At 45.9% G+C, this 21,797-nt stretch overlaps 1 protein-coding gene across 2 annotated transcripts in view; it reads right to left on the bottom strand.

Annotated features, from left to right (window-relative positions):
- Positions 1-15,299, bottom strand: part of IMPA2 (inositol monophosphatase 2) — a 102,635-nt gene extending 87,336 nt beyond the window's left edge. The window contains exon 1 of one of the 2 annotated variants that reach the window (XM_064294742.1): positions 14,952-15,299. In XM_064294742.1, coding sequence (XP_064150812.1) covers positions 14,952-15,050 — 99 coding nt within the window. In that variant the 5' untranslated portion in view covers positions 15,051-15,299. The remainder of the gene's footprint in view (positions 1-14,951) is intronic. The other variant, XM_064294744.1, reaches the window with a different exon arrangement.
- Between the last annotated feature and the right edge of the window lie 6,498 nt (positions 15,300-21,797).

The following is a 21,797-nucleotide window of genomic DNA, read 5'->3' as shown; positions in this document are numbered from 1 at the left end:
ATTACTAACAATGTAGAAGAAAAACTAGATAACTGAGAGCTCCTAAAAATCAAACACCTATGCTCATCCAAAGACTTCACCAAAACAGTAAAAAAATTACCTACAGACTGGGAAAAAGTTTTTAGTTACGACATTTCCAATCAGTACCTCATCTCTAAAATCTACATGATACTGCAAAAACTCAACTACAAAAAGACAAATAACCCAATTAAAAATGGGCAAAAGATATGAACAGGCACTTCACGAAAAAGACATTCAGGTAGCTAACAGGTACATTAGGAAATGCTCACGATCATTAGCCATTAGAGAAATGTAAATCAAAACTACGATGAGATTCCACCTCACTCCAACAAGGCTGGCATTAATCCAAAAAACACAAAATAAGTGTTGGAGAGGCTGTGAAGAGACTGGAACACTTATACGTTGCTGATGGGAATACAAAATGGTACAACCACTTTGGAAATCGATTTGGCACGTCCTTAAAAAGCTAGAAATAGAACTACCATAAAAAAAAAAAAAAAAAAAAAAACCCAGTGCCATAGGAACCAGCAGTCCCACTCCTTGGAATATATCCTAGAAAAATAAAAGCCTTTACATGAACAGATATATGCACACCCATGTTTACTGCAGCACTGTTTACAATAGCAAAAAAATGGAAACAACCAAGGTGCCCCTTAATGGATGAATGGATAAATTATGATATATTCACACAATGGAACACTACGCATCCATAAAGAACACTCATGAATCTGTGAAACACTTCATAACATGGAGGAATATGGAAGGCATTATGTTCAGTAAAATTAGTCAGTTGCAAAAGGACAAATACTGTATAAAGCCACTAGTATAAGAACTCAAGAAATAGTTTAAACAAAGAAGAAAATATTCTTTGATGGTTACAAGATGGGGGAGGGAGCGAGGTAGGGAGAGGAGTTTTCACCAATTAGATAGTAGATAAGAGCTATTTTAGGTGAAGGGAAAGACAACACACAATACAGGAGAGGTTAGCACAACTGGACTAAACCAAAAGCAAAGAAGCTTCCTGAATAAACTGAATGCTTCGAAGGCCAGAGTAGCAGGTGCAGGGGTTTGGGGACCATGGTTTCAGGGGACATCTAAGTCAATTGGCATAATAAAATCTATTAAGAAAACATTCTTCGTCCCACTTTAGCAAGCGGAATCTGGGGTCTTAAACACTAGCAAGTAGCCATCTAAGACGCATCAATTGGTCTCAATCCACCTGGAGCAAAGGAGAATGACCAACACCAAAGACACAAGGTAATTATGAGCCCAAGAGACAGAAAGGGGCACATAAACCAGAGACTATATCAGCCTGAGACCAGAACTAGATGGTGCCCAGCTACAACCAATGACTGCCCTGACAGGGAACACAACAGAGAACCCCTGAGGGAGCAGGAGAGCAGTGGGATGCAGACCCCAAATTCTCGTAAAAAGACCAGACTGAATGATCTGACTGAGACTAGAAGGACCCTGGTGATCATGGTCCCCAGGCCTTCTTTCAGCCCAAGAACCATTCCCAAAGCCAACTCTTCTGACAGGGATTGGACTGGACAATGGGATAGAAAATGATACTGGTGAAGAACGAGCTTCTTGGATCAAGTAGGTACATGAGACTATGTTGGCATCTCCTGTCTGGAGGGGAGATGAGACAGCAGTGGGGGTCAGAAGCTGGCCGAATGGACACGAAAAGAGAGAGAGTGGGGGGAAGGAGTGTGCTGTCTCATTGGGGGAAGAGCAATTAGGAGTATACAGCTAGGTGTATATAAATTTTTGTATGAGAGACTGATTTGATTTGTAAATTTTCACATAAAACACAATAAAATTTTTTACAAAAAACTTAAGAGAATACTATGAAAAACTGTACTCCAACAAATTTAAAAACCTAGAGGAAATGGACAAATTTCTAGAAACACACTACCTACCTAAGTTAACACAAACAGAGCTAGAACAAATAAATAAATGTATAACAAAAGAAGACACTGAAGAGGTAATCAAAAAACTCCCAACGATAACGAAGCCCTGGCCCCAGTGGCTTCACTGAAGAGTTCTACCAAACTTTCAAGGAAGTGTTAACACGACTACTACTAAAGGTATTTCACAGCATAGAAAAGGATGGAATACTCCCGAACTATGAAGCCAGCATAGCCTGATACCAAAACTAGGTAAAGACACCACACACACACAAAAAATTACAGACCAATATCCCTCACGAACATAAATGCAAAAATCCTCAACAAAATTTCAGCCAATAGAACTCAACAACATATCAAAAAAAAAAAAAAAAAAAATTCACCATGACCAAGTGGGATTCATACCAGGTATGCAGGGACGGTTAACATTAGAGAAACAATTACATCGCATCACATCAATGAAACAAAAGACAGGAACCACACAATCATATCAGCTGATGCAGAAAAGGCATCTGACAAAGTCCAACAGCCATTCATGATAAAAACTCTCAGCAAAATAGGAATAGAAGAGAAATTCCTCAACCTAACAAAGGGCATTTATACAATATCATCCTAAATGGAGAGTCTGAAAGCATTCTCTTTGAGAACAGGAACCAGACAAGGGTGTCCTTTATCACTACTCTTATTCAACATTTTGATAGAGTTACTAGCCAGAGCAATAAGGCTATAAAAAGAAATAAAGGGCATCCAAATTGGTAAGGAAGAAGTAAAAGTATCCCTACTTGCAGATGATATGATCTTATACACAGAAAACCCCAAAGAATTCACAAGAAAACTACTGGAACTAATAGAAGAGTCCAGCAAAGTATCAGGATACAAGATAAACCTACCAAATTCAGTTGGATTCCTCCACACCAACAAAGAGAACTTTGAAGAGGAAATCACCAAATCAATACCATTTACAATAGCCCTCAAGAAGATAAAATACTTAGGAATAAATCTAACCAGAGATGTAAAAGCCCTATGCAAAGAAAACTACAAGACACTACTGCAAGAAACCAAGAGAGACCTACATAAGTGGAAAAACATACCTTGCACATGGACAGGAAGACTCAACTCTATGAAAATGTCAATACTACCCAAAGTGATCTACAGATACAATGCAATCCCAATTCAAATTCCAATGACATTTTTTAACGAGATGGAGAAACAAATCGCCAACCTCATATGAAAAGGGAAGAGGCCCCAGATAATTAAAGCATTACTGAAAAAGAAGAACAAAGTGGGAGGCCTCACACTACCTGATTTTAGAAACTATTATACCACCATGATAGTCAAAACAGCCTGGTACTGGTGCAACAACAGTTACACAGACCAAAGGGACAGAATTGAGAATCTAGATGGAAATTCATTCACCTGCTGATGTTTGACAAAGGCCCAAAGTCCATTAAATGGGGAAAAGACAGTCTCTTTAACAAACGGTGCCAGCATAACTGGATATCCATCTGCAAAAAAATGAAACAAGACCCATACCTCACACCATGTGCAAAAACTAACTCATGGCAGATCAAAGACCTAAATATAAAATCTAAAACGATAAAGACCATGGAAGAAAAAAGAGGGACAATACTAAGAGCCCTAATACATGGCATAAACAGACTGCAAAACATAACTAACAATGCACAAACACCAGAAGAGAAACTAGATAACCGGGAGCTCCTAAAAATCAAACACTTATGGTCATCAAAAGACTTCACCAAAAGAGTAAAAACACAACCTACTGACTGGGAAAAAATTGGGGGTTATGACATATCCGATTAAGGCCTAATCTCTAAAATCTACAAGATACTGCAAAACACCACCAACAAAAAACAAATAACCCAATTAAAAAATGGGCAAAGGATATAAACAGGCACTTGATCAAAGAAGACATTCAGACAGCTAACAGATACATGAGGAAATGCTCACGATCATTAACAATTAGAGAAATGCCAATCAAAACTACAATGAGATACCATCTCACTCCAACAAGACTGGCATTAATCCAAAAAACACAAAATAATAAATGTTGGAGAGCTTGTGGAGAGACTAGAACACTTATACACTGCTGGTGGGAATGTAAAATGGTACAACCACTTTGGAAATCGATTTGGCCCTTCCTTAAGAAGCTAGAAATAGAAGTACCATAGGAACCAGCAATCCCACTCCTTAGAATATACCCTAGAGAAATAAGAGCTGTCACATGAATAGGTTATGCACACCCACGTTCACTGCAGCACTGTTCACAATAGCAAAAAGATGAAAACAACTTAGGTGCCTGTCAATACACAAATGGATAAACAAATTATGATATACTTACACAATGGAATACTACGCAATGATAAAGAACAATGATGAATCCGTAAAACATCTCACAACATGGATGAAACTGGAATGCATTATGCTGAGTGAAATTAGTCAGCTGCAAAAGGACAAATATTGTATGAGACCGCTATTGTAAGAACTCAAGAAAAGGTTTAAACACACTCTTTGATGGTTATGAGGGTGGGGAGCGATTAAGAGGGGAATTCACTACTAACTAGATAAAAAAAAAAAAAAACTAGTTTTTTTTTTTTTTTTTGATAGTAGACAAGAATTATGGGTTTTATCTTAGGTGAAGGGAAGGACAACACACAATACAGGGGAAGTCAGCACAAACTGGACTAAACCAAAAGCTAAGAAGTTTCCTGAACACAACCAAACACTTTGAGGGACAGACTAGCAGTGGAAGCAGTCTGGGGACTACGGTTTCAGGGGACATTTAGGTCAACTGGCATAACAAAGTTTATTAAGAAAATGTTCTGCATCCTACTTTGGTGAGTGGGGTCTGGGGTATTAAAAGCTTGTGAGCAACCATCTAAGATGCATCAAGTGATTCCAACCTACCTGGAGCGAAGGAGAATGAAGAACACCAAAGACACAAGGAAAATATTAGCCCAAGAGACGAAAGGGCTACATAAACCAGAGACTCTATCAGCCTGAGACCAGAAGAACTAGATGGTGTCTGGCTACCACCAATGACTGCCCTGACAGGGAACACAACAGACAGTCTCTAACAGAGCAGGAGAGGAGTGTGGTGCAGAACTCAAATTCAAGTAAAAAGAGCAGACTTAATGGTTTGGTCTGAGACCAGAAGAACCCCAGAAGATATGGCACCGGACTCGCTGTTAACCCAGAACTAAAACCATTCCCAAAGCCAACTCTTCAGACAAAGATTAGATACATGAGACCAAATGGGCAGCTCCTGTCCAGAGGAGGGATAAGAAGGCAGAAAGGGATAAGAGCTGAGTGAATGGACATGGGAAACCCAGGGTGGAAAGGGGGGGTGTGCTGTCACATTATAGAGATTGCAATTACTGTCACATAACAATACATGTACAAATATTTTTGTATGAGAAATTAACTCGAGTTACAAACTTGCACCCTAAAGCACAATAAAATAATAATAAAAACAAAGCTGTGCTGGCAAAGCAAGAGAGACCAGTGAGCAATCCTGGGTACAGAGCCCACCAACAGCACACTTTGTTCTAGGAGCCAGAGGTGGACAGAGGGGTGTTACATCCAAAAGACTCATCCAGCCCAGGAGTTCACAGAGCCAGTAAAAACTGACTAGTGGCCAGGCAGGGGTAGAGTTCCAGGAGAGGTGCAGAAGGTCAGATGGGAAGGAGCCCCTTTTTAGCTGAAGTGTCCATAAAGGAGGGAGTATCACAGGAGCCAGCCTTGGAGGGATAGGATGGTTTTCAGGAAACCAAGAGAATGAAACCCATTTTTTAAAACTCTGAGTAGCTGGATCTGGCAGACAAAGGGCCAGGCAGTAGGTCAGAACAACGGCCCCCACTTCTCAAGGCTGGGTTGGGCATGTAATCTGCCAGTGAGCGTAGTGAGACGGGCAGTGAATCTGGGGTACTGAGGGTGGGGTACTGGATTTTGTTTTTCTGCTTTATCCTACCATTTTATGTTACACGTAAACAGAGATGAATTCATTATGAAGTGAGTGAAGCTTAAGCTCCAAGGCCCTTACCTGCATGAGGCTTTGCAAGAGGCCCTAGTAAAGTGTCCATGTGGTTATACAAGAGCACATTTTTTAAGTTTGCATAAACAAGCTATTTTAACTGTCTACCTAACTGTTGTCTCTTTCCACCATGACCTCCCTCCCATCAGACGTACTGTCAGATGGTACTGGAATAGATATGGCCAATTTTGGCTCAAGGAAAGCTGAGGAGAGACTCATTGACCTTGGACTTGATGGGATATATCTGTGGGATTTGTAGTCACACCTGTCCGTAAATTACTGTTGGCATTCTTACGCATGAGTGCCTTCCAGAAATGCTCCAACAGTCCACTATGCTTACTGATCTGGCATGGAGACCTAAAATACAGGGGCAGAGAGGCAGGTGAGTATGTCCAGTGGCAGCTGGTGGTGAAAATACGCAGATCATGGAAAGAAACAAGGTCTTTAGGTGGTGCAATGGTTAATGTACTTGGCTGCTGTCTTACTTATCTAGTTTTGCTATAACAGAGATACCACAAGTGGGTAGCTTTAACAAACAGAAATTTATTTCCTCACAGTTTAGGAGGCTAGAAGTCCAAGTTCTGAGTGCTGGCTCTAGGGGGAGGCTTTCTCTCTGTTGGCTCTAGAGGAAGGCCCTTGTCCCTTCTAAGCTTCTGGTCCTGTGGCTTGGCATCTCTCTTCCCCCATTTCCCCTTGCTGGCTTCCTTGTTTAATCTCTTTTATATCTCAAAAGAGATTGACTCCAGAACACTCTGAACTAATCCTGCCTCATTAACAAAGACAACCCCTTCCCAAGTGGGATTATAATCACAGGCACACAAAAAAACAAACAAAAAAAACCCCACAAGCCCGTTGCCATTGAGTTGACTCTAATTCATAACGACCCTATAGGAAGGAGTAGAACTGCCCCATAGGGTTTCCAAGGAGCACCTGGTGGATTTGAACTGCCGACCTGTTGGTTAGCCGCTTTAGCTCTTAACTACTATGCCACCAGGGTAGGTTAGGATTTACAACGCATATTTTTGGGGAACACAATTTGATCCATAACATTCCATGCTTTGACCCCCCCAAATTCATGTTCTTCCCACATGCAAAACACACTCACCCCATCATATCATCCCAAAAGCCTTAAATCAACTCTTAAGTCCAAGATCTCATCTTCTGAAGCATCTAAATCAAATATGAGTGAGATTTTAGCCATATTCCATCCTGGGGAAAATTCTTCTTCATCTGTACACCTGTGAAATCTAGATTACAAGTTATCTGATTTCAAAGTACAATGGTACAACAAGCACAAGGCAGACATTCCCATTACAAATGGGAGAAATAGAAGGGATAACAAGCACCAAGCAAATCCAAAACCCAGTAGAATAAATTACATTAGCTCTCAATGCTTGAAAATAATCCTCTCTTTTTCTGACACCATGCAGGCAATGGCCCTGTCCTCCAAAATGTGGGTGTTGGCCATGCCCTCTGGATTCCGGGTGGAAGCACCTGGGCTCTGGGCTTCAGCTCTGCCTTTGAGGCCCACTGAGAAGGCAACTCTGCTCCCTCAGCTTTGGGCAGCCCCATCTCCCAGTCCATAAGTGGCAACCCCACCCCCTCAGCCCTGACAGGCCCTGTTCTTCTGCCATGCCCCACCCCCTCAGCTTTAGGTAGTGGCCGTATCCCTGTGGCACACCTTAATGGCAGCCCCACACTCTGGAACTGAATTGGCAAAGATCCAACTCTTTGAAACCTAGGAGGCTGTGGCCCTACTCTTTGAGATCCCAGAGACTGTGGCCCCACCTTTTGAAACTGAGAAGGTCCTCTTCCTGTAATCCTTCCAATGGGTCTGCTGATCTCCAAGCTGCTCCAGGGATGCTCCTTTTCTTTTCTTAAAGGATAACAGATGTCGCTATCTTGACCTGTTTCCTGCCTGCAGAATTCCAAGAGGCAGGCAGTGTTCTTTCCTTTTGTTCTCTGTACTCTTCAGTCCAAGATGATGGGTTTTCTGTTGTGGTAGCTGGTTAGCTCCATAAGTCACAGGCTTAATCTCTTTAACAAAAGATTGTGTAGCCACTTCCTTGGTGAAAATTCTAGGACACGTGTTCTTAGTTTGTACAACAGAATTTTCCAAATCTTTAAGTCCTGTTTTCATTTTGCACAGTTCATTTTTAAGTCTATCTCCTTCCTCTCACATTTTACTATAAGTGGCAAGGAGAAACCATGTGGTCCCTTTAAGATCTTGCTTAAAAATCTCCTCAGTGAAATATCCAAGTTTATCACTTACAAGTTCTACCTTCCACCAAACATTTGAACATAATTCAGACGAGTTCTTTACCACTGCATAAAAGGCATTGCCCTTCCTCCACTGTCCAATCCCATGTTCGTCATTTTCTTCCAAAGCCTCAGCAGAAGTGCATTTCTAGCAACATTCTGTTGCTGACGCCATATATGTTCTCTAAGAAGATAGACTTTTTCTTTAGCTCTCCTCATTTCCTTCTGAGCCCTCACCAGAATTGCCTTTGACATCCATAATTCTACCAACAGTCTTTTCAAGGCAATCTAGGCTATTAGGCACCTTAAAACTCTTCCAGCCTCCACCTATTACCCAATTCCAAAACCACTTCCACATTTTAGGTATTTGTTAGAGCAGCACCCCCACTTTTCAGTACCAAATTCTGTCTTAGTTACCTAATTCTACTATAACAGAATTACCACAAGTGGGGGCTTTAACAAACAGAAATTTATTTTCTTATAATTTAGAAGGCTAGAAGTCCAAATTCAAGGTGCCCGCTCTAGAGGAAGGCTTTCTCTCTCTCTCAGCCCCTGGGCCTGGACTCTACCCGGCTTGGCCAAGTGTTACAAAGCTCTTTAGCCCAACCAACAAGGGCCCAAAGGCAGGCCACTTCATGAGTAAGCCTTTGCCTGAAGGTGCTCTGCTCTCTTGCTCCATGAGTTGGTACACCCACTGTAGCTACCTTGCTCCATTGGCTGGGAAGCCCATTGTGCCTTCTCATGCCAGTCTCCTTGTTCTGCTGCCGCCATTTCTCTGCCACTGCTTCTTACCATCTCCAGTGTTACGGCTCTCTTTCTCTGTCTCCTGGGTCTAGAAGAACCCAAAGGACACATTCCGCTCCAAGTTCTTCTTTCTTGGTGATAGTAAGTTCCTTCCTTTCCGCCTCTGGGATGGCTCATTTTAAGTCTAATGGGATGGCACGGCTGACCAACCCCGTTAGGGTTCCGTACACCATATTTGCATGGTCCCACTCCACAAGGGTGCCATGCACCATATTTGCATTATTAGCAAGGCCTCCCATTCCCTTGGTGGGCCACAGGCATCTTATTTGCATAGTCCCACCAATAATTTGGTAGGAGTTACAAGACCATGGTGAGAAAGGCCATATAAAAGTAACCTATCACACCACAGGCCACCCCCTGGCTTTTCTAGCCATGGTTCTTTCATACCTGGAGAATAACTTCCCCCTCCCAACCATTTTACTAGTTTAAATCAATCCTTCAGTAGGGCACAGAGTCCTCAAGGTGAGGTTTCTCAGGTACCAGCCATTCAGGTCTGCTCTAAGTGTCTATCTGATCTGGTCAGGTTTTGCAAAAGTTGTCTTGGCTTTACCTTTTCTGGTGTCTGATGAAATTTACCGAAGAGAAGATTATTCCCTTGCTCTGAGCCTCACAAAGTATCAGTATAGCAAAACCCTTAAAGGGCTTTACCTTCAGCTACCGTACTCCAGTCCAGCAGTTCCTCCCCTTAGGCCATTCTTTTAGTTATGGCTTCAACAATTACAGATTTTACAATCACAATTAACCTGTTAACAATCAACGCTCACAGCTGAATCATATAATCCTATCAGCATCTCCCCCACCCTCTCTTCCCCAGATCTATCAGGAAAAAAAGGGAATCTGTTCAGTGGGGATCCTCCCTGGTGCCCCCAATGAGTATAAGCACACCCATCAAACGTGTAAGCTGGCCACTCCATGCCTTTATCTCCCTCCATTTTAGATTGCCAATGTTGAAATTGCCTTTCTCTACCAAACCAGTACTCAGAGGAGACATGCATGTTCGTTGATCTGAAAAACGCATTCTGGTTGGAACTTTGAGCAACAACTGCATCTATAAGCAAAGTCCAGTCTAGAGCAAACTATCAAATTGCAGCAATCTATGCCAGCTCAAAATATGCAGATCATGGAAAGAAACAAGGTCCTTGGATGGTGCATCAGTTAAAGCACTTGGCTGCTAACTGAAAGGCTGGAGGTTCAAGTACACCCAAAGGAAACTTGAAAGAAAGGCCTGGTGATCTACTTCCAAAAAATCAGCCACTGAAAACCATGTGGAGCACAGTTCACTCTGACGCACAGGAGGTCGCCATGAGTCTGAATCAACTCAACAAAAACTTTTTTTTTTTAATGAATTGTTATTTTTATGAATTTTGTGATGTTTGTATTATTTGTGAACACCTTAAAATTCATATTGTTCTGATTTTTTTCTTACTCTAAATAAACAGTAAGTTTTGAATCCTATTTTGAATTCATACTTCTGTATTTTCTTTCTTAAAGTGGGCCCCCCAAATTGTATAAGCTTTAGGCCCAACAAAACCTAATCTGGGCCTGCAGGAGAATGAAAACTTTCTCATTCCCATTGGGTTCACAGTATGTCGGCCACTTCTTATGCCTTTTGTCCTCAGAGATTAGACATTATTCTGGTTCTAATGCACTTAGCATCGAGGTGGGTCCCTTTTGAAGGACATGAAGCTCAGCAGACCAGAGTTGGAGCCTCACTGTTGTGCAGGTTGAACATTCTGTTGGGTGATCCTTCCTAGATGTGTTAGTTTTATAAGCTTTTGCCTTTTTTCCCTTTACTTCTCTGAGGTAAGGCTTGCGAGCATAATTATGGCTTTCCTGTGTGACAGTTAGGGAGCCCTGATGGGTTTATTTTGGTTTTTCTGTGTTGTGTTTGGTAAACCAGAGGTTCCCCATGTAAGCTAATGGAAAGGCACTGCAACAAATTATCTATCTAGTTCTCATCGGTACACTCCCATGCCACAGATTGGGGGCGCCACATTGGTACACTGCCGTACCACAAATTGGGGGCGCCACATTGGTATACTGTAGTACTACAGGTTGGGGGTGCCACAGTGCCACTTGCCTCATTGGTGGCCTGTATTACCAGATCATATTTCTCAAACTCCGTATTACCAACCAAAAATTTAAACACACTCAATTAGTAAGCACGGATTCCAATACTGAAAACACGTGCCATCAAATAAAAAAAATTTGAGAAAAAAATGTAGTAATGAAAGGGTTAAAAAGGCTTAGTCTTCCAAGAACTTTTGCTCACACAGAAGAGAAAGAAACGATTAATACCAAAGTCAATGATTACTGCTATTAGCATTTTTTTGGGGGGGGGGTGGGGCTGCAGGTAGCCTAGGGTGCTCCCTGGCCCACAGCAGTGCAGGTGGTTGGGACTGGAAGAAAAGGGATGACTCCAGAAAAGCTGAAAGGATGGATGGCGTGGTGGAGGGGCAAGGAGGAAAGACGGAGAGAGAACAGGGGAGCCATTTTGGAGAAGGCGGCACTTTGGGGAAGGGAGGCCTCTCGCTGGGTGGGACAAAAGGAGAGGGCAAAGGGGGAAGTTGGAGCAAATGGCCTAGGACTGCCCTAACCTGAAGCAATGTCTGAATGATCAAGGGCAGCTAACACTGAGCTCTTGAGAGGTCCACCCCTCTGTGCTCATCATCTTTCAGTATGTAGAAAACAGAGAGCTGAGGGTGGCAAACACAGCAAGACGAACAGAGCACCTGGGCACTGGTGAGAGTGGGCATTTGGACCACAAGGCCATTCAAACTGTGCCATACACTCCTTTAGCTAAGGAGGGCTTCAAAAACGACCACATGAACCACCTTTTCCTTCCTCACTGGGCTACCGGACTGGAGCCCACATTTTCTCCAGTTCGCACCCCGATTATCGCCAGAGCATTATTAAGCCAACTGTCCCTCTCATCTAGGTTACGATGACCTCGGATGGCTTCTGTTTTCCCCAGCCACCGATTATTCTCTCACCTACTGCCCAGCAGGCAGGAAGCATCAGCATAATGCTGAAGAGAGCCCCAGAGCCAAGGCTTCCTGACCGGACTCCTAATGGCACTCCTCCCCTCTTTTAAAAAAAAGTTTTCTTGTTGTTGGCAAGTTACAAACACATAAAATATCTCTTAAATAAGTTAAAATTTGTAAAACTCTTAGAATTGTGCTTGCCACGTTGAAAGCTCTATGAGCTTGTTAAATAAAATAAACCAGTTTCTTTAAGCAACTAAATTTGAAAAGCCACAGACACCCATAACTTAGTTCACCCTAGTTTACACAGTAGCTTCTGGATCCTGAGCCGGCTTCTCCCCAAAGCCTCAAGGGAGAAAATGTTACTGTGGGATCTAAAGTTCCTATGAGTCGGAATCGATTCCAGGGCACTGGGTAAAGTTCCTAAACATCCTGATGATGCTCTCCCTGGACAGCAGGTGGGGTCGGAGCGGGACGGGGAGCAGGGCTCCAGGCAGACAGCAGAGCTGCTTTCCAGGAAGCATTCCGCCTGCAGCTCCTGTTTTGTCTCACCGCCATGTGGTGTGGGGCCTTTCCTTCCTCAAAAAGAAAGGTGATGGAGGCAAAAGGTGAAGTTTCACAACACTCCTTACAAGTCACACAGTCTTTTGAGGTCGAGTCTTTAGTATTTAACACAAAGAGGGCCCTTTCCCGTTGAAGGTTAACTTTTAAAGGGGATCACAAGTGTCATGGAGTCCCTGGGTGGTGCAGTTAAAATGCTCAGCTGCTAACCAAGAGGTTGCAGGTTTGAGTTCACCCACGGGCATGTGGGAAGAAAGGCCTGGAGATGTACTTCTGAAAAATCGGCTACTGAAACCCTGTGCAGCTCAGGTGTACTCTGGCACACATGGAATCGCCCTGAGCTGGAGTCAACTCTGTGACAACTGGTTTTAGGGGAGTCACATCAAGGTAAAGCACTCTCTACTTCGTGTGTAAGAACACACCGCAAATTTAAGAGTGGTAACAACCGATTTTAACAACCGATTTTAACTTATAGGTGAAACTCGTACAGCATTTTCAGACTATTAGATCAGGAAAAAAAAAAAAAATGCTGTTTGGATATAAAATCTGCCCACACCACTCCTTCTGGCCATCTTCATCTCCCAAAAGAAATCAGTGATGTACCTTAAACAAACAAGCAAACCACACAGAGGAAGCCATCTTCCTATCAACCCAACCTACACCTGACAGATCTGGGGGGACCCACTCACCCACTCACCTAGCAATACCAATTGGTAGCCACCATGATTCATGCACTGCTCTCGGTACTGAGGAAACGCAGGCAACAAACATACAAAAAACGAAAATGAGAAAAAGGGCAGCACTCTATTTTTAACTGTATCCTAAACCCAGGTGGCATAGCGGTTAAGTGCTATGGCTGCCATCCAAAAGGTCGGCAGTTCGAATCCACCAGGTGCTCCTTGGAACTCTGTGGGGGCAGATTTACTCTGCCCTACAGGGTCGCTATGAGTCAGAATCAGCTCCACTGCGACAAGTTTGGTTTTTTGGTTTGTTCTTTAGCCCTGCTGCTTGGGCTCACCGGTCTTTAGCCCTGCTGCTTGGGCTCACCGCTCTTTAGCCCTGCTGCTTGGGCTCACCGCTCTTTAGCCCTGCTGCTTGGTGCTCACCGGTCGTCAGTAGAACAACTTCCCATCCAGCGGTCTGTACTAATCACGGTACGAAATCAGAGTCAGCGTAACCTTGGGATGCTCCAAGAAAGACCAACAGCAATGCCAGATCTCTCGGCGGGTGGGGAGTAAACTCCGGGACATGCACACTCACGGCCGGGCCACTGGACCCATCAAGCTCCTTCAAAACAAACAGGCGCTGTATTCTAGCCTTGAAGGGATTTTTAAAGTCCTAGGCGGATTTGCATAGTTAATATATTCTAACTTACTCTCTCAAACGCAAAGGTCAAGTAACCTACAGTTAGCCATTCAACTGCCGAAGGCGAGAGGCTGTGTCCGGTAAGTTTCACTGGTGGCTGCGCCCGCCACTGGGGAAGAGGACGGGACAGGACAAAGGAGACGATCACCTCCCTCAGCTCCTTGGGGCTAAAGGAAGGTAAAGGGAAGGTTTGTCCAGGAAACAAAACACAAAGAGCTCCTTTCACAGTCTCACACCCAGCACTGGCGGATTGCGGCGGGCGGACGGCAGCGGCACGCGGTCCCACAGAACCCGAAGCCCGGGCCGGCCGCCGCCCACCCCACCGGGCCCTCCCGCAGGAAGCGCCCGCACAGCGCCCCGCAGAGCCGGGCTCTCTGCAGCTTCGCCAGAGATAGCGCGCCTTTCCTTCCAACTATTTTTTTTTTTAGGACTTGAAAAGTTCCCGATGGGCGTGACCTGGCCAGAACCGGTCCTCCCCTGCCTGCCCCGGGTGGATGCGGGAGGAAACGGGCGACTCCAATCGGGCGCTGAGCGGCGCTCGCGGGGTCGTGCAGGAGGTGGAGGGGACGCGCAAGGGGCAGAGGGACGGGGGTGCGCAAGGCAGCAGAGTGGCGCGCAGGAGGGGGTAAGGACAAGGGGCACGTAGAAGGCTGAGAGGCACTCGGGGGGGGGCGGAGGGAAAGGGGCGCGCAGGGGTCAGAGTGGCGTGCAAGGGGCGGAAGGACATGGGCGCGCGTGGGCAGTAGGGCACCGGGCAGAGAGGCGCGCAAGAAGGCAGAGGGGCGCGCAGGGGGAGCAGGGGCGCGCACGGGGCGGAGGGACAAGGGGCACGCAGAGGGCGGAGAGGACGCGCAGGGAAGCAGATGGGGTGGAGAGGAGAAACGAAGTAGAGAGGAAAGGGAGTCAGAGGAGGAAGTGTACTGCAGAGAGCGCAGAGCGCAGGGGCGCAGAGGAGGTGCTCAAGGGGCGTCCCCCCCACCTGGGCCAGCCGCTGACCTTTCCTGCCCGGAGCGCCAGCTGCACGGCCACCTCAAAACACTCCTTCCAGGGGTCCCCCGCGGCCGCCGCCGCCTCGTCTTCTCGGCACGGCTTCATTGCTGCCTCGGTCGGGCCCGGCGACCTCCAGCCTCCTCCCGGTTGCGGAACTGTGGGTCGCTGAGAAGGCCGGCGGCGACGGAGGGCGCAGAACCCCGGTTTCCACCACCTCCACTGCCCCTGAAACCAGTCTTAAAAACTTCCCCGCCAGTCCGTCCGCCTCACAGCTGTGCCAGCGGAGAAGGGCCGGGAGCCGGGACAGCCCGGGGAGCTCCGGCCGCGTCGTGCCCCCGCCCCTCGGGCCCGCTCCACCCCTTCTGCGCCTCCCGCGCTTCAGCCCGGACACCCCGCCCCGCAGCCCAGCCCCGCCACACAGCCCCGCCTGCCCGACACCCCGGCCCCGCCCCCGTGCTGCGGTCCCGCCCCTGCGCTGAGGCCCCGCTCCAAGCCAGCTTCCGCGCCGGGGCTCCGACTCCGTGCCTGCCGGGTGCTGAGGCCCCGCCCCGTGCCGGGTCCCGCGCCGAGGCCCCGTCCCGGACGGCGCGCTCCCTCCTGCGCGCGGAGAGGGGCCTTGCCGGTGCGCCCCGGTAAAGGAATAGCCGGAGGTGCAGGTCTGAGGACTCTGGGGAGCCGGATACAGGCAGGCTGCGGGAGTGGTGCGCGCGGCCCAGGCCCGGCAGACGCGTGGGCCAGACTCGAAATGAACCTGGAGACACCGAGGCGGTGTGTTTCAGCGGAGGAAACGCGACCTCGTTGTCTTTCTCAATCTTCCGCATTTGGCGCGGGGCGCTCCTGCGGGAAGGCACGGGGGGCGGACGGCCGGGTCTTCGCCAACGCGTAGACCCGGGCTCAGGGCTGCGGGCCTAAGGAGCAGCTGCTCCCCGAGCGACGGGAATACAGACTCGACGCCGGCATGCTTGGGTGTGGTCACACTGCTCTACTCCACGGGAGCTTGCAGCCCGAACTTTGATGGCTCTGTAATGAAGCTAATCTTCCGTGCTTTAACACAGTGAATGCTGGCAGCACCTAAACATACACACAGGCACGTTGGAGAAGGGACCGTGGGGTGCGCAGTGGTACGGTTCCCAGCACTGCTCACCTGCAGTTGTTCTGGAGGGCACTCTGCAGCCTAGGAGAACAACGGGAGGGCGCGCAAGAACACAGTTAACGTCCTGATGGGGTTACACATTTTTAGTTTTAGTCTGTTAGCACTTAATGTTGAATTACCTTGTGGAGAAACGTAAGGTGTACGGTTAAAATTTTTTAGAAAGCTGTCAGAGTACATCTGACTCATGGGGGGAAGCAGATTGCCAGGCCTTTCTTATACATAACCACCGGGTAGGTTCTAACCGCCAACCTTACGGTTAGTAGTAAAGCGCAAACTTTGAGAGTTTAGGTGTAAGGTATAAGAGACAAAAACTACAAACAACGGGGAAAGATTAGGATGCCAGAGCTGGATAGGGCTTTAGGACTCAATGTCCCTAAAGCTCAGCTGCTAACCACTGAAAGGTTAAAGGTTCCAGTCTACCCACCGTTGCTTTGAAAAAAATGCATGGCAATCTATTTCTGAAAGACCAGTCTTCAAAAGCCTGTGGAGCACAGTTTTATTCTTACACACATGAGATCACCATGAGTCAGAGGTGACTAGATGGCACTGGTTACTGGTAGCCTCAATCAGTCTCCTCACCCTACAGCTCAGAACACTAGACCAAGGACTGCTCCCAGCTCTGACAGCCAGTTTGTGGCAGCTAAGAGGGTGCTCCACTATGTCTTTTTTGTTGCTCATGTATTTTTTCATGATTTTCAAGATAGGGAGCAAGACTTCTGAAAATAATTAAGAACGTGTCCTGAATACATTTTAAAATGAAAGGCACTCAGTTGTTGATCTGAGGCAGGTTTTCACTGGCAATCATTTCTAATACCAGTGCCAGGAAGTATCAGGAAATGATGAAATTTCTCTTTGCTCTTTTCCTGGTGCCCTTTTCTGAGCACTGCTCCCCCAATCCGCATACGGTAACAGTCTTAGGTACCTAGTGCTGTTATAACAGAAAAACCATAAAGAAGTGTCTTCAAAAAGCAGAAATTTATTTTCTCCCAGTTCAGAAGGCTGTTGTTAGGTGCCATCGAGTTAGTACCGACTCATAGTAACCCTCTGTGCAACAGAACGAAACACTGGCTGGTCCTGCATCATCCTCACAGTTGTTATGCTTGAGCTTGTAGCCACGAAGTCAGTCCATCTCCTTGAGGGTCTTCCTCTTTTTCGCTGACCCTCTACCCTCTTTTGCATCAGTTTCCTCATCTGTAAAATGGCAATTTGTAAGTATCCCATGTGTTAATATACATGTGCTTGGTACTTAAGTGTTTTCTACTATTATTAAAAACTGGTATCTTGCTTACCAGTGTGTTCTCAAGCAATTAGCATGCTCTTTGGCACATCACAAATATATGTTAAATCGTTGAATACTGAAATCAGCTATTTCTAATGGAGAACGCAAATCTCTGAGGCTTTAATGACGATTCTCCATGGAAAAGTGAAATAGTTCCTCACCACCATGCCTTCGTTGGCGTAATCTACAGGCCTTCTCTTTCAGAGGCTCTGGGAGGCCATAACTGAAGGCCTCATTCTCTAAAATAAACTTCCAGTATTTCCTGTTCCACCAATATCAAATTCTCTGTGATGACCTTCCTAGCAGAGCAGATGACATTTGTGGTCCATGGACACAGACATACAAAATGTAACTCTTCGTTCTCCCAGAACTGAACTTCTCCTGCTGCTGCCTCCTGCCTGAGAGCAGAAAGCTGGTTCTACTTGCTTCCAGGACCACTCAGACATGCCAGTGATTCTTCAAACATCTCAAGTTCAAAAGTCCATTAATTCAGGGCATGCCTGTCCCTTTATCCCTAGTGGGGTCAATGCAAAGGGGGCTCGGCCTTGGAAGAGCACCTTGATATTCGCCCTTCTTCTGTCCCATGCTGCAAAGGCTGAGATGTAATTGGCCCGGACCAGGCCTGGAGTGGCCACTCCTCTACGTGGGCCCAACCCTGCATCTCCTGAGTAGCCTGGCCCAGCCTGGTCCTTGGTCACTGACCAAGCATACTAGTGTTTTTGTCATAAAACAGAAGACCCGTTTGGGTTCATCTGCACCCCTCAGCCCCTCTGGGCCTCTGTCTCAGGGCACAGCCACTTTAAGATGTTCCCGTGGGGGAGGGTCTCAGGCCTTCACACCTGGACCTTTCTACTCTTGCCTTCTGCTCTGACCCTCCCGCATGCAGGTGTCCTGTGGACTGGGACCAGGACTGGCCATCTCCCAGGAGAAGTCCTCTTCTTCCCCCACCCCCAACTACCCAGTGGTCCCAGATCACCCACACCAGGCTGGAGCTCCTCTCTTTCTTTGCAGTTCCCCCCACCCACCCCCACTCCTCTCAGTGGCTCTGAACTGCGGGGGTGGGGAGCAGGGAGGAGGGAGTCATGGTCGGCCTGGCCTAGCTTTTTCAACATTTTATATTTTATTTGCCAGGCTGTGAATTTTCTTTAGCCGAAAAAGCAATGCTTGGTTCCAAGATCTCCCTGTGATAAGAGCCTCCTCCCCCTCAGGCCTCAGATCTCAGTGCTGGACAGGGAAGTTTTCTCGGAGTTGAAAAGCTGCCTATGGGGCTTACTAACACACTGCTCTACCCACCGCTATTTTAAACGGAAGTATTTTCATGCAAATGTTTCGCTGATTTTTTTTTTTTAATAATATTGTGTTTTCAATAAAGGTTTACACAGCAGTTGATGTTCCCATTTGACAATTTCTATACAAGCTGTTCAGTGACATGGGTTATTCTCCATTTTTTTATTGAAAGCATATGCTGTATTTGCAAATATATGTATATATATATTTTTATAATTTTTATTTGCTTTAAGTGAAAGTTTACAAATCAAGTCAGTCTCTCACACAAAAACTTATATACACCTTGCTACATACTCCCAATTGCTCTCCCCCAATGAGACAGCCCGCTTATATGTATATTTTTTAATCTAAAAGGACATTGTTACATTAGTCCATAGAGTTCTGATGTACTTTTCCGTAGATCCAAAGAGACGAGCCCTTGTCTGTCGGTGCAAACAGAAGTGCTGCACTCTCCACAAGGTTCTTACATAGCATGCGGGAGGAGGATGCGAGGAGGCTGCTGCACGTATCCAGTTTTCAAGACACTTGACGTGCAGGAGCGGATGGAACCATGACATATGCTGAGTTGAGGAAATTCACCTCAAAGCTTTGTCTTCATTAAACCAACCACTGGTTCTTGAAACTGTCGATAGGTGCCCTTCGTTAAAGTCCTTCACCCTGATGGAGCTTCATTTTTCACATACCCTCCTCTGCCTAAAATGCTACCTTTTTGGTAATATTCTGCATCTACTGCAATCCTTAGAGCTAGAGAAACAAACAACAAACAGCTTCCTGACACCCCTGCATTGTCTAAAATACTTCAAAAAGTTCACAGGTCTTTTAAAGGCAGATTAAGTTTATTACAATGGAGTTTCGAGCAATTGTCAAAATCGGAGGTATTTTTATTAAGGCAGTGTTTTATACTAAAGAGAGAAAGGAGAGAGGCAGGGAGACAGAGAGAACATATCTTTTAGGAATATACAGTTCCCAGAAGAAAGCTGGTAAATACAGAAGCACAAGAAGAATTTTCATTTCTAAGGCAGTCACCACTATTAAGCTAGTGTATCTTTTGCCCTGAAGGAGAAATATAAAATCTGAATGATAGATGTGCCTTCTGCTTGTCTGGGCCTCAAAAGGGAGTCATTACGATCAGCACCAACTTTTGAGTCTGTTCTGTCAAGAGAGGGGAAAAACAAACATAAATTTAAGAGGAAAAGCAAACATTTTATATATGCACAGCTTTGATGACATTTATCATCATGTATATAATTCATTCATTCATTCACTTATTCAATAGGACTTTAATTATCACACACGGGCCGTTGGTGGTTAGGGACATAGGGAGAAAAAGTGAGATTTAGGGTTAGATATTATTGCTTAATTTCAGGTGAGGCTGCACATTGAAGGCAGGACCACTGATGGTCATAAACGGAGTTGGAAGCCCTGCTGTACAGGAGAAAATATTATGTAGGTGTTATAGATTGAATTGCGTCCCCCCCAAAAATGTGTGTCAACTTGGCTAGTCCATGATGCCCAATATTGTGTGATTATCCACCATTTTGTCATCTGATGTGATTGGCCTATGTGTTGTAAATCCTACCTCTATGATGTTAATGAGATGGGATTAGTGGCAGTTATGTTAATGAGGCAGGATTCGATCCAATTTCTCCTATTTATAATGGAAACATCTAGCTTCTGCTTGTTCCGCTCCTGTATTTGGAAGCAGACAACTTGTATTCTAGATTTCACAGATGAAGAGGAATTTTTAGATTTTGGACTTAGAATTGATTTAAGACATTTGCTATGATACAATGGCGTGAATGTGTTTTACATGTGGCAAGGACATGAATTTCCAGAGGCCAAAGGGTAGAATGCTATGGATTGAATTGTGTCCCCCTAAAAATGTGTGTCAACTTGGCTAGTCCATAACCCAGTATCGTGTGATTGTCCACCATTTTGTCATCTGAAGCGATTGTCCATGTGTTGTAAATCCTACCTCTATGAAGTTAACGAGGTGGGATTAAAGGCAGTTATGTTAATGAGACAGGACTCAATCTAAAGATTAGGTTGTGTCTTAAGCCAATCTCTTTTGAGGTATGAAAGGGAGAAGTGAGAGGTGGGGCAAAGATGGCAGAACAGACAGGTGCTTCTCGCAAACCATCTTAAACAAAGACCCGAAAAAACAAGTGAAACAAGTATATTTATGACAAGCTAGCCGCCCTGAACATCAAAGGCAAAGTTAGAAAATGAACTGAGCAGCAGGGAGAGGAAGAGATGGTTCAGAAGCAGAGAGCAGTTACCAGACCTGAATTGCCAGGAGCCCTCAGGCACCATTCCCAGGAGTGGCAGCTGAGGGCTGATAATAGCATTTGGATGCAGTTTCCTCAGGGAGAAGCAGCCAGCAACACAGCCTACTCACACCTCCAGAACCAAAGAGGAATGGCGCTGTCAGCAAAAGCTAAGTACTTGTGTATATTTTACCACGCCCCTCCGCGCCCAAGCCGGCTTCAGTGGCTCTTGATTTCCCTGGGCCTGAGATAGGCCCTGTCGAGCACCTAGAGCCATCCTCCTGGACTTGGAGAAGGAATAAATTTGCAGTTGGAGGAAAAGATAATTTGCTAGCTCCACTAACCTGGGAAGCTCAGGACAGAAGCAGCTCCTGTCCAGGCAGAAATGGTCTGTGGGCTTTGAGTACCTTTTCCCCCTGCATGGAGCTGTGTGGACCTATTTCAGGAGAATAGGCCCTTGTTGGCAGACTACACCTGTTTTCAGCTGTGCTGTGGAGAGGTGGGTGTTTGATGTTTGACACCACTTTGCCTATTAAACAGGGTCCTCAACTACCCACATCAGGGGCCTAAGGACTGATGGCTCCACTCAGATCACCCAGCCACCCACAACAGGGGCCCAAGGATAACTGGTAACTCCCACTCCTTACAACCAAAAACACTGAGTGCCCATGGTCCACCTGTAGAACCCACCCACCTGTATGCTCTAGGGAACAGGGACACGCAGTCCTCAGAGATACTTGGGGGATGATTCTCACCTTCCTACCTTGCTCACAGCATGACCCGCTGCTGCAACCAGACACCGGTACCTACACCAATCACCCCTGCCCCTCTAAGACTGTAGGACAGAGCCTGTACCACACATTTGA

The sequence above is a fragment of the Loxodonta africana genome, chromosome 11, assembly GCF_030014295.1.
Source record: "Loxodonta africana isolate mLoxAfr1 chromosome 11, mLoxAfr1.hap2, whole genome shotgun sequence".
Lineage (NCBI taxonomy): Eukaryota > Metazoa > Chordata > Mammalia > Proboscidea > Elephantidae > Loxodonta > Loxodonta africana.
The sequence above is the reverse complement of the archived record's forward strand: the minus strand, read 5'-3'. Positions and strand labels throughout refer to the sequence as shown.